A 15800-nucleotide genomic window follows, 5' to 3' on the forward strand; every position below is an offset into this window, starting at 1 on the left:
GGGGTGTGTCAAATTAAGAGCACATTTGAATCCCCTAGACACCCTTTCTAAAAAATTGAATTTGGCCTTTCAGAAGTGTTGATACAGTGTTTTTCTTAAAATGTTATTATAGTATGATTTAAGTAAATAATGCTACTACTACATCTTCTAATAAGAATATAGAGTCTTATTTCAATATATATTGAAATGAAAAAGAGCGTAGCAGATTTCCCCGTAGCTGGCCCTTTAAGAATCCGGCAACACTCGTCGCGTACGTCTGACGTCAGCTGCGGAAATAACATGGAGAACGGGAGAGAAGCTTCCACGAATTCACTTCTGAAAGATGGTAAATACAGCTATTAGCAATGGGTTGTTTCGTATGTAATGTATTTTCTAAAACATATTCTCGACAACTTCATCATATCTCCATGTTCCTTGCGCAGTTACAACCTGCAGAACACTTTCCGAGCCTAACCGTGGCTCTTCAGTGACGTGTTATCCGTAGGCCTACCATACATCCAGGGCTGAGCACAGGTTCAGGCACTGCAAACATTCTGCTGCTGCACTCTTTTTTTTTACCAGTACATACCTGTAGTGAGCAGACAGAGAGACCAGAGCGACGACAGACAGACAGAGAGACAACAGACAGAGAGACAACAGCCCAGAGAGACATCAGACAGACAGAGAGACCAGAGCGACGACAGACAGAGGGACAACAGACAGCGAGACAACAGCCCAGAGAGACATCAGACAGACAGACAGACAGACAGACAGAGAGAACAGAGAGACAATGCAGGGAGGGACCAGACAGAGACACCAGTGAGACACCAGTGAGACACCAGTGAGACAACAGACAGACAGACAGACAAAGGAGAGATGAGATGAGATGCTTTCCTGCTGAAGAAACGAATGAGCAGCTGCATGGTTCATTGAGAAGAGACTGTTTCAGCACAGGCTGAGGTTTGAAATGTTCAATGTGTTCTGAGAAATGTTGCAGGGGCGGCAGTGGCTCAGTCAGTAGGGACTTGGTCTTGGGACCAAAGGGTCGCCGGTTCACGTCCCGATCCCGATCGGACCAAAAAAAATATGAGAGTGAGCTGGTAGCTGGAGAGGTGCCAGTTCTCCTCCTAGGCCACTGCAAGGCACCTAACCTCTATCTGCTCCCTTGGCGCTGGGTACCTGGCTGCCTCTCTGCTCTGCCACCTCTCCTCTGCATGTGGTTGTGTGTGCATGTATTTCCTCTGTTTGTGCATGTATATCCTCTGTGTGTTTAATGTGTGTCAACAGAGTAGAGAAAGCAATTTCCCTGTAAGGGATTAATAAAAGTATGTCTTCTTCTTCTTCTTCTTCTTCTTCTTCTTCTTCTTCTTCTTCTGTGTTCCAGGCTGCTACGCTGACTTCCTGGCAGAGGACTTTGATGTGAAGACATACACGGCCCAGGCCATCCAGCATGCGGTCATCGCAGAGCAGCTGGGCCAGCTGGCTCAGGGCATCAGTCAGCTGGACAAGGAGCTGCACAGCCAGGTACAGTTCACCAAACACCTGGTTCAGACTGACACTGCTCAATCAGATCACCATCTACTGGTGGACCAGTGTGCTGCATATAGCCACACGCTAGGAATGGTTCTTTAAACAGTTCCAGAGCTCTTTGTCTGAGGATGATATGCGATCATCTCAATCTGAGCGGGGTGTGTGACGGCGGTCTTTTTCAGAAGATATTCAAAATTGACAATAATAGTTACATTCTGACAATATTGTCGATATGAGTGTTGGGAAAAGTGCTGCAATGATTAGACGTTTAATACTTTTTTTAATGCCACTTTTCCACCAACCGAGCTGGAGCCGGAGCTGGAGCCGATAAAGATCTGGTTTTTCGTGTTTCCACCACAGCGGCGCCAGCTTTAAGCGCCGAAAAACCACATCTTTCTTGCCCCACTCGGCTAGAGTGGCAAGATCCAATACGAACCAATACGTCATGCTAACTTCGGAGGGGAGAGATTAACCTGAGCAATAACAGTTCATGGGGAGTACAGAGAGGACAGGTTGTAACGAGCAGTAGCGCTGAGCAAAGTGACTACAACGCGACCACACAATTACAAAAAACACACTTTATAAAGTCAGGCAACACTAGGGGGTATGCATCAGCTGCTTGTGTGACCAGCATCAGCTTATGTCTTGTCAGACAGTGAATATGAATCAGTCATAAGAACGTAAATGGTTATGTCATGATGCAAACAATGACGCAGCTCCACTTGGCCTCTAAGCGGTGGAAACACAAGGGGTGCTACAGGCTAGAACCAGAAAAGCGCCAGAAAAGCAAGAGATCGGATCTTGAACCGGATCCGGTTTGGTGGAAAAGGGGCATAATTGACAAAAAATGTATCTGCAATTATTTTGACAATTGTTTGTTGATTTTAGAAGTTTCCTTTTACAAATTGTTGAACTGATGAGAAAATCCTAACATTATATGTGTATTCATAATAATAAAAGTCAACTTTATTTTCAGTCTTCTGTGTGTGTGATACAGTGAGATCTGAAATTCGGCTCATCCCAAAAATAGAAAATATATTACAAAAATCTTATATGTGTTCTAACTTTATTAGTATAGCACTTCTCTTGATTTACATTACATGAGAATATACAGAATTTACTGGGATGGAATGCTAAATTCAATACAACATTTGAGAAAAAGGATAAAATAATGTTATTATAGTAGAATCAAAAATAAAACCCAATGAATGATATATTGAAATAAATATTAAAATACCTACCCATATTTGCAGCACGCACTCATCTTTGGAAATCATTTGAGACTTATTTAACTTTAACTCAATAAGTTTGACATCTTGTTCAGCACTTCTTTTTGGTACCTAGGCTCTTCAGACCCTAACGCCGTGGCTACACTGGACGCGCAACTAAAGCACAGCGCACGTTGAGCGCACGTTGCAACAATAGATTCTATTGTAATCAATGAAAGTGGCTACACCAGATGTGAGAACAGCGCGCAAGTACTCCGCAAGCACCGCGCAGATTTGCTAAAATAGACCAGTCTTCTATTTTAATTTTTTTTTTGCGCGGGGTGTGTGTGACCCTTTTACAGAGAAATGGGTCATAACATATGTCTGTATGTTTTTTTTAATTCAACCACCGGTATACAGGAAATGAATAAATATTTCCTTTCACCAGAGACTCTGATAGACAAGTTGCCATGGAGATATCTGTTATCAAAATTCATTAGCCAAATTATTCAGCCTACAGATAAGATAACGACAGACGATCCATGGATGAAACACAAACTCGGTGTTGCAGTTTCACTGTTGTCGTGCTGGATCCAGAAACTGAAGACAACGAAAGTCTTGTTTTGCCTGTACCTTGCGCCGTACGTGCGCTGTATGAGCGCTGCCAGTGTAGCCAGTAAAATGATACATTTCGCAGAACGTGTGCTCAACATGAGCTGCGCTTCAGTTGCGCGTCCAGTGTAACATTTTCCCAACGACACAAATACACTTACACTTCTCACCAAAATGTGATAATAAAAATAAGCATCAATATCAAACGTGATAGGAATGACTGAACTATACTTAGACAGACCAAGAGATAGTGAAGTTGCTTGAGTCCAGGTTTGTTACAGTAAACCTTTCTTATGACATCACCAATGTCTCACAGCCCTCACCTAGTGATGCGGATCATGTCTTATCTCAATAAATGCAAATGATTTGAAATACTTATGGCTATTTCTTTAAGTGTGTCATTTGTTTAAGACTTACTCTGTTTAAGACTTACTCTGTGCCCTTTAATCCCAGTGTGGTTTAGCTAATAATAGTGAAAATAAAGCATAAACTTGTTTAAACCACATACAATAATTCATTTATGTTTATACTGCTTCCGTCCAGGTAGTGGCCAGACATGAAGACTTGCTGTCTCAGGCCACTGGGATAGAGTCCCTTGAAGGTAAAGAATTACCATTGTTTCCTTTTATTAAAGTTATTTTATAATAGCATTACAGTGTTTCCTACAGATCTGAAATATACTTGTGGTGGTAGCCGGGCACGAGGTGGGGGGGGGCTTTGTGACGTTCAACCAGGGGTGTAGTACTATTTTTACAAGTACCGGAGCGCACCTATGACTAGCGTATGCATGCACACGCACAATTTTAGCATGACCACCCAAACGGATGCATGTACTTAGGTTACTATATAAAAAATGTGCAAAAGTTCGGTATCCTTTCCATATCAACATGTTTTAAGTGGGGATGGACCTAACATCCTCTAGGGGGGTGCGGGGCTTGCCTCCCCGGACAATTTTTTAAAAAAAGATGTTGAAGTTAAATGTATCAATCTGGTGCACTTTGAGGGCAAAATAAACTCCAGTAATGGGACCAGACACTCTCCTTTTAAACTGTATTTTTGTTTTACTGTCCTATATTATGAATTTGGAGTATTTCATACCTGTTTTTCATTTATTCTCTGACTATAATGATCATATAAAGGTGTGCATTGGAAATACTTGTTTACATAAATGATGACCAAACCGTTAGAGAGCCACTCAGATAACTTAGACTAAAGTGAACTATCCAAACACTCAGAGAGACCTTTACCTCACTTAGCTGAGGCTATCGGAGCCTCGCAGTCTGACAGGAGAGGACAACAACATGTCCGCGTCTTCTTACTTAATTCCAACATTGTCTTTTCTGTTTCTCGTAAGGTCTCCCTTTCTGTTGGTCGCTTGTTAGCAGACCCTTCAGGCGATAGCAGAGCGAACAGGTACAGGAGATGTAGAGCGAGGGATCATTGTCCACTAGTTAATCGATTAAAGTACTTTGGCGGCCGTTAATATACCTGGGCGGCCCGCCCAAGTAAAGTCTATGTGTGGGAAACACTGTCATTATCAGTTGTGCTGTCCATAACTTAAAACATGTAATCGCAATAATAATCTGTGATTAATCATGATTTATCATCATTTTGAATTACTAGTATGTATTATATATCGTGGTGGAGTAAAAAAAATACATGTGTGGTGTTGTTAAAGGAAATGCATGCCAAACTGGGCTGTGATCCCCCTCTGTATAATGTGTGCTACATGGGGCACATGGTAGTGTTCATACTGCGAGCTCTACCTGCAGTGGGGACCCTGTCCTCTTAACAACTTCATGGAGCACGGGTCAGCAAAATGCCTCCGTCCTCACCACACTCAAAGAGCACGTGCAGCTGTGCTGCTCCGGTTTTCGTGTTTCCACCGCAGCTGCGCCGGCATTTAAGCGCCGAAAACCCGGATCTTTCTAGCCCGACTCCGCTGCCCGGCAAGACCAAAGAATACGAACCAATACGTAATGCTTACGTCCGACGGTATTATTGATCATTGGGAGGGGCAGGCAGACGTTCTCCTGTTGTTTTGTATTATTGCCGCTATCAGATGGAATCAATATATGGGCTACACAGATTGCCATTTGAAGTAAAATCATAACGAAAACTACGCTGATAAAATATGCCTGTAGAAAACAGCTTATGCCACAATAGGATAGCAGAGTAGTAAAGAGTGTCAGAGTAGCCTCGCTTGCTATGCTAACATCACCTGTCTAATGCCAGAGACACTTTCATCACTTATGGGGATGGTATGTGTTTAGTTGGTTCTGAGAGCGTAATCTACATTCTGCAAAACAAGAAAAACAGGCAGAGCAATATAACCTCTATCAGCTGACGCCGACAGGCAGGAGGAAGGAAACAAACACAGAGCAGCCCAAGGTCTCAGGCCTGAGCTCAGGGAGGGCAGGATAAACAGAGAAACTCGGTCAACAGTATGGGAACAAGAAAATGTTTCCCCTACAGCGATGCATTTTTTAAAAACACATTTACTTGTATTTATTTCGTTTTTTCACAGTTTTTTAAATGTTCGTTCACTGTGGAGGCACGCAGGAAGTTTCTCGTCAAGAAAGGCACCTCGGAGTGAGCAACTGGTATACATTTAGATTTTGGGAGATTAAATATACCTTTAATAAAACAAGATGTCACTTTAATCAGTGCAGGTCCAGATATAGCCTGAGGTCTTTCCAAGGTTTGTGGTGATGAAAACACAGAGGGAGTTGAACTGTCTGCCAGTATCTCACATTATATAACTGATAGCTTGTTTACAGGAAGTTTTAACACATTTAATAAGACCTTATCAACATATAGTGTTGGTGGTAAATAAAGAGCAATGCATTTTGCATGAACACTTATTTAGCACCAACAATGAAATGATAAAGCAGGCTTTTAAAATTACAGCTGCATCAATATTTGTTTTCCCTTTACTTTACCTACAATCATTTATATTACTGCATGGACCTTTTATTGCATAGGTTTCAAGGTTTTATTTGTCATATGCACAGCAGATACAGCGTATATGTTGGCAATGAAAATCTTATGTCGCGTGCTCCTCCAACAACTCAACATACATGGTGCAAATAAGATAAATAAAATAGTGCAAAAAGAGAGAAGAATATTTACAATATCAACAATAAAGATTTGAGGATGTGAAATATATACATATGTGGAATACATTGAAAGTATTTAAACACTTTACACTGTTGAATGAGGAGGTATGGGCAGATGCATATATTACGTATAAACAGATGTATATGGCAGATATGTATAATATATAGATATGTGTACTATAAACAGATATGTATGGCAGATGTGTATAATATATATATATATATATGTATGTGTGTACTATAAACAGATGTGAGTAGACATTCACACAGCTCAGGAGTTCAGTAGTCTTATAGCCTGTGGTATAAAACTGTCTCTGAGTCTGGTGGTCTTGGTCCGGATGCTGCGGTACCGTCTGCCAGACGGCAGCAGACAGAACAGATTGTTGCTGGGGTGATGGGGGTCCTTTAATATCCTACCGGCCTTCTTCCTACACCGCTGGGTGTAGAGGTCCTCCATGGATGGCAGCTCCGTCCTGGTGATGTGCTGAGCAGTTTTCACCACCCTCTGTAGAGTCTTACGGTTGAGGGCGGTGCAACTGCCATACCAGGCGGTGATGCAGCCAGTCAGGATACTCTCGATGGTGCACCTGTAGAAGTTGCAGAGTATCCTGGAGTCCATGTTGAACTTCCGCAGCCTGCGGAGGAAGAAGAGCCGCTGTCGAGCCGTCTTGGATATGACCCTGGTATGATGTGTCCATGTCAGGTCCTCACTGATGTTTACCCCGAGAAACCTGAAGCTGCTGACTCTCTCCACAGGAGTCCCGTCGATGGTGATGGGTGTGTGTGCCTCTCTCTGCCTCTTCCTGTAGTCCACAATCAGCTCCTTTGTTTTGCTGACGTTGAGATGGAGGTTGTTGTCCTGGCACCAAGATGTCAGGGCTCTGACCTCCTCTCTGTACGCCGTCTCGTCGCCGTCTGTGATCAGGCCGATGACGGTCGTGTCGTCAGCAAACTTGATGATGGTGTTGGAGCTGTGTGTGGCCACGCAGTCGTGCGTGAACAGGGAGTAGAGGAGAGGGCTGAGCACACAACCCTGAGGGGCTCCGGTGTTGAGGGTCAAGGTGGAGGATGTGATGTTCCCCATCCGCACTGCCTGGGATCTGCCCGTCAGGAAGCTCATGATCCAGTCACAGAGGGCGCTGTTGAGCCCAAGGTCCCTGAGCTTAATGATGAGCTTGGAGGGCACAATGGTGTTGAATGCTGAACTGTAGTCAATGAACAGCATTCTCACATAAGTGTTCCTCTGGTCCAGGTGGGAGAGGGCAGTGTGGAGGGTGAGGGAGATGGCATCATCCGTGGACCTGTTTGCTCTGTAGGCAAACTGCATATTAAGAATCCTTACTACTGCTTATTGCTAAGGTGATTATAGACAGTCATAAAGCCGTATAAACCCCATCAGCCAACCTCCAGGTTCCAACTAGAGCATCATAAGACACCTGCTGTAGCAGAGCACTGTAATAAACTCTGCCTTTTCATTTATTGCAGTTATTGCGTTTTGCCACCAGAGGGTACCAGGGCGTTAAGATTCTTAGTCTGCCAAGACGGACACTCTTAAAATAAGTGTGTAATTGTACTGACAGTAAAATCTTGTTTTCAGGCGTCCTTCAGATGATGCAGACCAGGATCAGTGCTCTGCAGGCAGCTGTGGACAGGTAAAGTGTTTCCTGTGGCTCTGAGAATGATTGGAATCACTGTCGGCTGCCTTATGTGCTCACGTTACTTACAGCTCTCCATTCTGTACTGGTCCTCTTAGTTGGGCATGAAAATGATATCGTTGTTCATTCCATTTGAGCCCCTGAAAATGTACTCTTAAAGAGTCAATCTCGGAATCATCAAATCCTTATGACTATACCAAACTAAACTCTGTAAAATGACCCTCAGCTAATCCTCTTCATCATTTTTGGGGGGGTATGGTTTCAGATTTCTGCCGTTTGCAGATGTTGTCATTTTGATTTGATCAAGCTTAAGGTGCATGACAAGAGCTCTTTCTGACTTAGCCTTGACCAGAGGCTGATTGAGAAAATCAGGGCCTTTTAAAGTACAGAATATTCCGCTGCAGCTTACTGTGAGCTCTCTGCCTAATGCGCCTCACATTCTTTCTACAACCATCCTAACATTTCTAGGAAAACCCTGTTTTGAAGATTTGTGTTGACTTCTCAGCAGTATTTAACAAATGCTTTCTCCATGATCTCTTGGCGTAAATAAATCCTCTGAAGAAACTAAGGTGTCTCATTAATAATTATTCATTTTTACTCTCCTACAAACAGCCAAAAAACGTTTTTTGATGGTATCTGAATCCATTTTGGTTGGTAAAATAGTGGTAACACAAAGGAGAGGCACACAAATCTTACTGGTATAGTTCTTTAAAGTTCAGCTGATTACAGACCTCAGAGGACAGGTTCATCATTTATAATACATTTCATTTACAGTACATACCGCTTTTCAAGATGCACAGAGACACTTCATCCATTTGTGCGGTGATGCTTTATGAGCAACTCTCTGCTTCCTAATGAAACGTTGCTCATCTCTTCAGGATAAGGACGAAGATCGTTGACCCGTACAACAAGATTGTGGCCAGGATCACCCAGCTGGCCCGGTTGCAGGTAAATCCCACACACTGCATGGTGACACTGTTATCTGCTGTTCACTGGCTGTGTGTGAATCCACATAGCCCCTTCTCCTGGCAGAAAGAGCCCCCTCCTCTCATCCTTTCTTCAAAAAACGCTACCAGTGCTTTTTCACTGTTTCAAAGTCAACAACGTCCTGACTGTGTGTTGCCCTGTACTCTACCCTTTGTATTTGTTTTTTCATTATGAGCATCAAACAGAGGATTCTCACCCTCACACTTTCTATGAGTGAGCTTCCCTGCTCGTTAACAGAAGTATAACACTCACCGGCAGCAACATCCAGGGTCTGCCGGCTGATCTGCTCGAACAGATGAGCATTTCTCTCTGTGGTATGATAGTCTCAGATTGAAAGACATTGCCAATAATGAGCCTCCCCTCCCATTTGTACAGTGACATTACCAGTCACCAGTGCTTTTATGAAAAGTTGAAATATTGTCAGCTTCAAGTGTTCAGAGCAGCTGGGGCTCAGAATGAGGTGTTATGTGAACACAGGCCCCCCAGTCAGCTTCTCTGTTGAGCTGGCACAAGAAAGTATGTGCCAGTATTACCAAAGAAGCAAGCTTTCCAAAACCCACAGAGTGATGGACTGTGTAGGAGAGTGGTTCAGCATCTTTGTTTACGTAGGCAAGAGATTTGTTGTGTGCACAGCTCCTTGCTGCTCGGCACGGCATCTCTCCTGTTGGTGCCGCTAAGGGAAATCATGACTGATCCAACAGCAGCTGTGAAAAGGTCAGCAGGATTGTGAAGCGTCTCAGCTGAAATAATTAGCGACACACGCAGTGAAATGCCCCCAAAATGTTCCTTCTGATAGATTTTGACGATTATGCCTAACTGGTGACTTTAGGTTTGTTAAGGTCATTTTTTAATTGTAAGGGCATGGCATGTTGGAACTACCACACTGTTGAATCCTAAGTGTGACTTTTCAGTTTTGTGTAAGTTAAAGGTCTCCTATTATGCTATATTTGAACATTATGTTGTAGGGCCATATATATATACAAAAATGTCTGTGAAGTGTGTTGCTCAAAATACCAAACAGATCCCCCATTGTAGCATGCCTCATCCCCCTCTATTTCAGCCCTGTTCCTGAAGTGCTGATTCTGTTACTGTAGCTTTAAATGAACTAGCTGCTGCTAGCCATGCCCCTTTGGAGCTGCAGCTGGCCACGCCCCTTTGGAGCCTCATGATCTCTCTGAAGAGAGTTTTCTACTGGGAGAAACTCACCTAAACGCTGCCGTGATTAAACGCTATATTATGTTCCAAACCACATCCAGCATTATTTCTTTTTTTTTTCAAGGTTTCAAGGTTTTATTGGTCATATGCACAGCATATACAACGTATATGTTGGCAATGAAAATCTTATATCCCATGCTCCTCCAACAACTCAACATACATGGTGCGAATAAGATAAATAAAATAGTGCAAAAAGAGAGAAGAATATTTATAATAACAACAATAAAGATTTAAGGATGTGAAATATATACATATGTGGAATACATTGAAAGTATTTAAATACATTACACTGTTGAATGAGGAGGTATGGACAGATGCATATACAGTGGGGCAAAAAAGTATTTAGTCAGCCACCAATTGTCAAGTTCTCCCATTTAAAAAGATGAGAGAGGCCTGTAATTTTTATCATAGGTATACCTCAACTATGAGAGACAAAATGAGAAAAAGAAATCCAGGAAATCACATTGTAGGATTTTTAATGAATTAATTGGTAAATTCCTCTGTAAAATAAGTATTTGGTCACCTACAAACAAGCAAGATTTCTGGCTCTCTCAGACCTGTAACTTCTTCTTTAAGAGGCTCCTCTGTCCTCCACTTGTTACCTGTATTAATGGCACCTTTTGAACTCGTCATCAGTATAAAAGACACCTGTCCACAACCTCAAACAGTCATACTCCAAACTCCACTATGGCCAAGACCAAAGAGCTGTCAAAGGAGACCAGAGACAAAATTGTAGACCTGCACCAGGCTGGGAAAACTGAATCTGCAATAGGTAAGCAGCTTGGTGTGAAGAAATCAACTGGGGGAGCAATTATTAGAAAATGGAAGACATACAAGACCACTGCTAATCTCCCACGATCTGGGGCTCCACGCAAGATCTCACCCCGTGGGGTCAAAATGATGAGCAAAAACGGTGAGCAAAAATCCCAGAACCACACGGGGGGACCTAGTGAATGACCTGCAGAGAGCTGGGACCAAAGTAACAGAGGCTACCATCAGAAACACACTACGCCGCCAGGGACTTAAATCCTGCAGTTCCAGACGTGTCCCCCTGCTTAAGCCAGTACATGTCCAGGCCTGTCTGAAGTTTGCTAGAGGGCATTTGGATGATCCAGAAGAGGATTGGGAGAATGTCATATGGTCAGATGAAACCAAAATAGAACTTTTTGGTAAAAACTCAACTCGTCGTGTTTGGAGGAGAAAGAATGCAGAGTTGCATCCAAAGAACACCATACCTACTGTGAAGCATGGGGGTGGAAACATCATGCTTTGGGGCTGTTTTTCTGCAAAGGGACCAGGACGACTGATCCGTGTAAAGGAAAGAATGAATGGGGCCATGTATCGTGAGATTTTGAATGAAAACCTCCTTCCATCAGCAAGGGCACTGAAGATGAAGCGTGGCTGGGTCTTTCAGCATGACAATGATCCCAAACACACCGCCAGGGCAACGAAGGAGTGGCTCCATAAGAAGCATTTCAAGGTCCTGGAGTGGCCTAGCCAGTCTCCAGATCTCAACCCCATAGAAAATCTTTGGAGGGAGTTGAAAGTCTGTGTTGCCCAGCGACAGCCCCAAAACATCACTGCTTTAGAGGAGATCTGCATGGAGGAATGGGCCAAAATACCAGCAACAGTGTGTGAAAACCTTGTGAAGACTTACAGAAAACATTTGACCTCTGTCATTGCCAACAAAGGGTATATAACAAAGTATTGAGATGAAAATAGAGAGGGGTTGAAAAGAGGAAGCAATTAAATGATTTTTAAATCAATAAAAGCATCTTTAAATCAATATTGGGAGTCAAGCCATTGGTTTAATTGGTAAATAGCAGTATGCGTGAAAATGGTCAGAGTTAATTCAAAATGAATGCAAATAATTCACATTATCAGGTTTGACCCCACTTTACGCCATGTTTATTATGCTCCCCCCCCCCCCAAGCACCTATAATTAAACTGGCCTCCTTCTTGCTGTCAGTTTTTTTAAATGTGCGCTCCTTCTCTCAGTTGTACTTCTCTATAAACCTTTTCTTGCTTCCAGTCTTTGTGGAACTTGGTCTACCAAAAATTAATGAGTACAGTATTCCCTTCAAATACTGTACATATGTGAACATGGTGTAGCTAAAAGCAGGAATATCTCCATGGTTACCGTTACCATGCATTGGCATAGCAACCATAAAGTGTAGTATTTGTTGCTCTGCCTGGCTTTATTGACAGACCAGATCGCTCAGTGGAACGTGCTTTCTTAAATGTTTTTAAGGAAAGGAGAGAACCATTTGACCAAAGTGCTGCTCCCAGATCAAACAAAGCTCATTTTATAATGCTGATTTCACTTTATGAGCTATATTTTCACATGCTTGATGCTTTAAACACGCCAGAAAGGCATTGCCACACACAGCAGCATTGACCCGGCTGCAGCAGCCATCAGTGCATCACACTCTCACTGCTTACTCCTTGGATATTAGGTTGAATTTTGAGTCCCGTATCTCACCATGTTTCCTCGCCCCTCTCTTCCTGCTCCAGGTGGCCTGTGACCTGCTGCGGAGGATCATTCGGATCCTGTACCTCAGCAAGAGGCTGCAGGGCCAGCTGCAGGGGGGCAGCAGGGAGATCACCAAGGCTGCACAGAGCCTCAACGAACTAGGTAAGGACAGGCATCTTTATCTATGGTGCAATTCTCTTCCTACACAGCTACAACTGTTGCTGCAGTGTACCAGCAAGCAGTACATGCAGCAGGTGTGTGCCTTCCCCAGAGCAGATTCATACAGGAAACTCTACAAATCTACTACAGAATGTATTCCTTTAGGAGTGTCCAGAGCTCAGACATTAGCCCCAGAGAGATGATCACTCTCAAGAGAGCCTTTCACACCACGTTCAACTGGGTATTAAATTCAATGGTTCACTTAGCTTAAGCACTAAGCATTTGTCTATGCTTGATGAACTTGATGAAGATCAGATTACATTTTATGACTAACTTGTGCAATCTTGTTCATGCAGCTCAAAATACATTTCTAAGCACTGAATCTTAAAATACTCCAACTCAACTAAACAGCTTAGTTTGGAATTGATCACATCAACTGCAGACATTGTCAGGATCATCTTTGTTGCACCTATTCCTTGGTGTTTAGGCTTTGTGTTCTCAGTTTCTCAACATATCTCCCGTACAGTCGGTGTTATTGGAGTCTTTGGTATTCCAGTCTGTTCACTGGCCAATCATTTGCTTCTATTGGCTGGCAGCCATCCCAGCATGAAACCCCATGGGTGAGGTGGTCTGGTGGATGTTTCATGATAAGGTGAACTCACAGATCAAAAACATGTGCTCAAAATGTGCTTGCAAGAATCCAGGTGATTAAATCTAGATTGATGAGTGGATGCAAAACAAATCATCTTTGAATCATCACACATGATCTTAGCACCCCTTCAGCTGTGACCTTCAGAGTCTGCATTCAACTCATCCCAGTGCCATAGGGACGCGTCGGGGGGGGAAGAGTTTGTGCCCCCTATTTAGGTATTTTTTATTCAGATTCTTGGATGCCTGGTAAATATTTAATGAAAGGAGCATTAAACTGGCTAGTTCCTGAAAAGAATGTGCATCTTTTTTGTTAATCCTTAATCCTTGACTACTACTACTACAATATTTGCCCAACCACACTTTCACAGTTATTCATGATTAGACCATTTCCTGGTACATTTAAGGCTGTAATGATGCCAGTCTCAGGAGGTGTATGATAAGTTTGTTTTGTAAACCAATTGCTGGCTAGGTTCAGAAGACTGTATGACCTTCTGTTGTCAGCAGACGAGAAGTGATATTATAGCACTGAATGCCACGGCTATCTGTGCTGTGCTCCCCTTAGTTATCACAGGCATCGAGTGTGACAGAGGTAGATCAGAAGGGCAAGTGCTTTCAGCTGCACACACACACACACACACACACACACACACACACACACACACACACACACACACACACACACACACACACACACACAGGGGTGATATTCCATTGACTGCAAAGACCTTTTGAATGGGGTCAGGGTGCTGAGTGTTCCGGACCTCTTGAGGGTGTGCAGTGTCGGCTGCTGGTCTCTGCTGCCAGGTTGCCACTTGTTGTTCAACAATTCCAACAATTTCTCAAGAGGGCACTGCTGCTCTGTGGTGTGTTATGCTTCACACTGTGGAACGCCCTCAGTGGGGTTTAAAGAGGGTCACCTACAGAATAGTTGGTTAACGCAATTGAAAAACCTACAACAGTCACAAAATACCGTCAACATCCTTCTGATCTGAGGCTGTTTTTAGTTATGCTGCTGGCATGGTGGATGGCAATGTTGATGAAACCTCTTTGGTCCACACTGAAATGTCTCAATCATTGAATAGTTTGTCATGAAAATGAACACATTTTTGCTCCTCAGAGGATTAATCCTGATTGCCTGACGTTTTCTCCAACACCACTGTGAGGTTAACACGTGGTTTGAAGTGAAACGTCTAAATAGGTATTGGATAGTTTGCATTACAGTTTGGCAAACACATTCATCTATTGTCCACATCAGAACAGACCCGTGCAGATGGATCTTTCTCGATGTTTATACCTGTTGTGACACATTTTAGATTCCTTATACTGGAGATTTGTAAAACTCCTTCAAAGGTGTGGATTTTCCTAAACTGTGGTTACTTGATAACCTTTATCGCCACCTAGTTGTCAGGAGGACGGAGATATTTTTTTAAAGGTGCCATAGAATGCATCTATGTGGTATTTTAAATTGTTCTCTGATGTCTACAAAGAAGGTATATAACTTTGGTTGATCCAAAAAATGTCCAGATGCAGTTTTATAGGCCCATTTATAACCCTATGATTTGGTCCTAGAATGAAACAAGCTGAATTGCCTTATTTGGGGACTCATTTAAATAGTTATGACAAGCTCTGCTCTGATTCGCTGGTTTACAAGAAGCAATCCATGGCTGTCTCAGAGCCCACAGAAGTAAGTGAAGTTTGCGGAACTGTGAGGGATGAACCATGGAGGCTATTGGCATCCAATGTTCCATGTCTGAGCCTTTATCGGAGGAGGAAACCGATGAATTTGAAGAACAGCCAGTTGGTCGGAGATTGGAGAGCAACGTTACGACGTGGTAAGTGTTAGCGTTAGTGTTTCCAGCAGCTGGTGTATGCAAATGTTGGGGCTGGACTAACGTATGTTATGCAACACACAGGGATTGCTGTAATTCGCCCGTTTTACCGCTGTGATATGCATATTCATGATTTGCACGTGAAGGAGGAAACAATGGTGTTTGAGGTTCACGGTATGTCAGTTCAATATACCGAAACTGTCCATATTCATCTATGCCAAGGTCAATACAGTTTTCCATTCTACGGCACCTTTAAAGGAAGGCTTGTGGCAACATATTTTGAAACTGAGGAAAATGTTCAATTGTTTCCAAACAAAGAATACATTATAAAAATCACTACAGGAGAAAATACAGGTGGCCTCTGTGGAAAGTTAGGAAGAATC

The 15800-nt window shown here is 43.0% G+C and overlaps 1 protein-coding gene across 1 annotated transcript in view; it reads left to right on the plus strand.

Moving 5' to 3' along the window:
- The first annotated feature begins 248 nt into the window (after positions 1 to 248).
- The window catches only part of cog5 (component of oligomeric golgi complex 5), a 71344-nt gene continuing 55792 nt past the window's right edge, over positions 249 to 15800 (plus strand). The window contains exons 1-6 of the mRNA XM_063905496.1: positions 249 to 325; positions 1364 to 1503; positions 3873 to 3930; positions 8046 to 8100; positions 8982 to 9051; positions 12820 to 12940. Coding sequence (XP_063761566.1) covers positions 280 to 325; positions 1364 to 1503; positions 3873 to 3930; positions 8046 to 8100; positions 8982 to 9051; positions 12820 to 12940 — 490 coding nt within the window. The 5' untranslated portion in view covers positions 249 to 279. The remainder of the gene's footprint in view (positions 326 to 1363; positions 1504 to 3872; positions 3931 to 8045; positions 8101 to 8981; positions 9052 to 12819; positions 12941 to 15800) is intronic.

This window comes from Eleginops maclovinus, chromosome 17 (assembly GCF_036324505.1).
Source record: "Eleginops maclovinus isolate JMC-PN-2008 ecotype Puerto Natales chromosome 17, JC_Emac_rtc_rv5, whole genome shotgun sequence".
Classification (NCBI taxonomy): domain Eukaryota; kingdom Metazoa; phylum Chordata; class Actinopteri; order Perciformes; family Eleginopidae; genus Eleginops; species Eleginops maclovinus.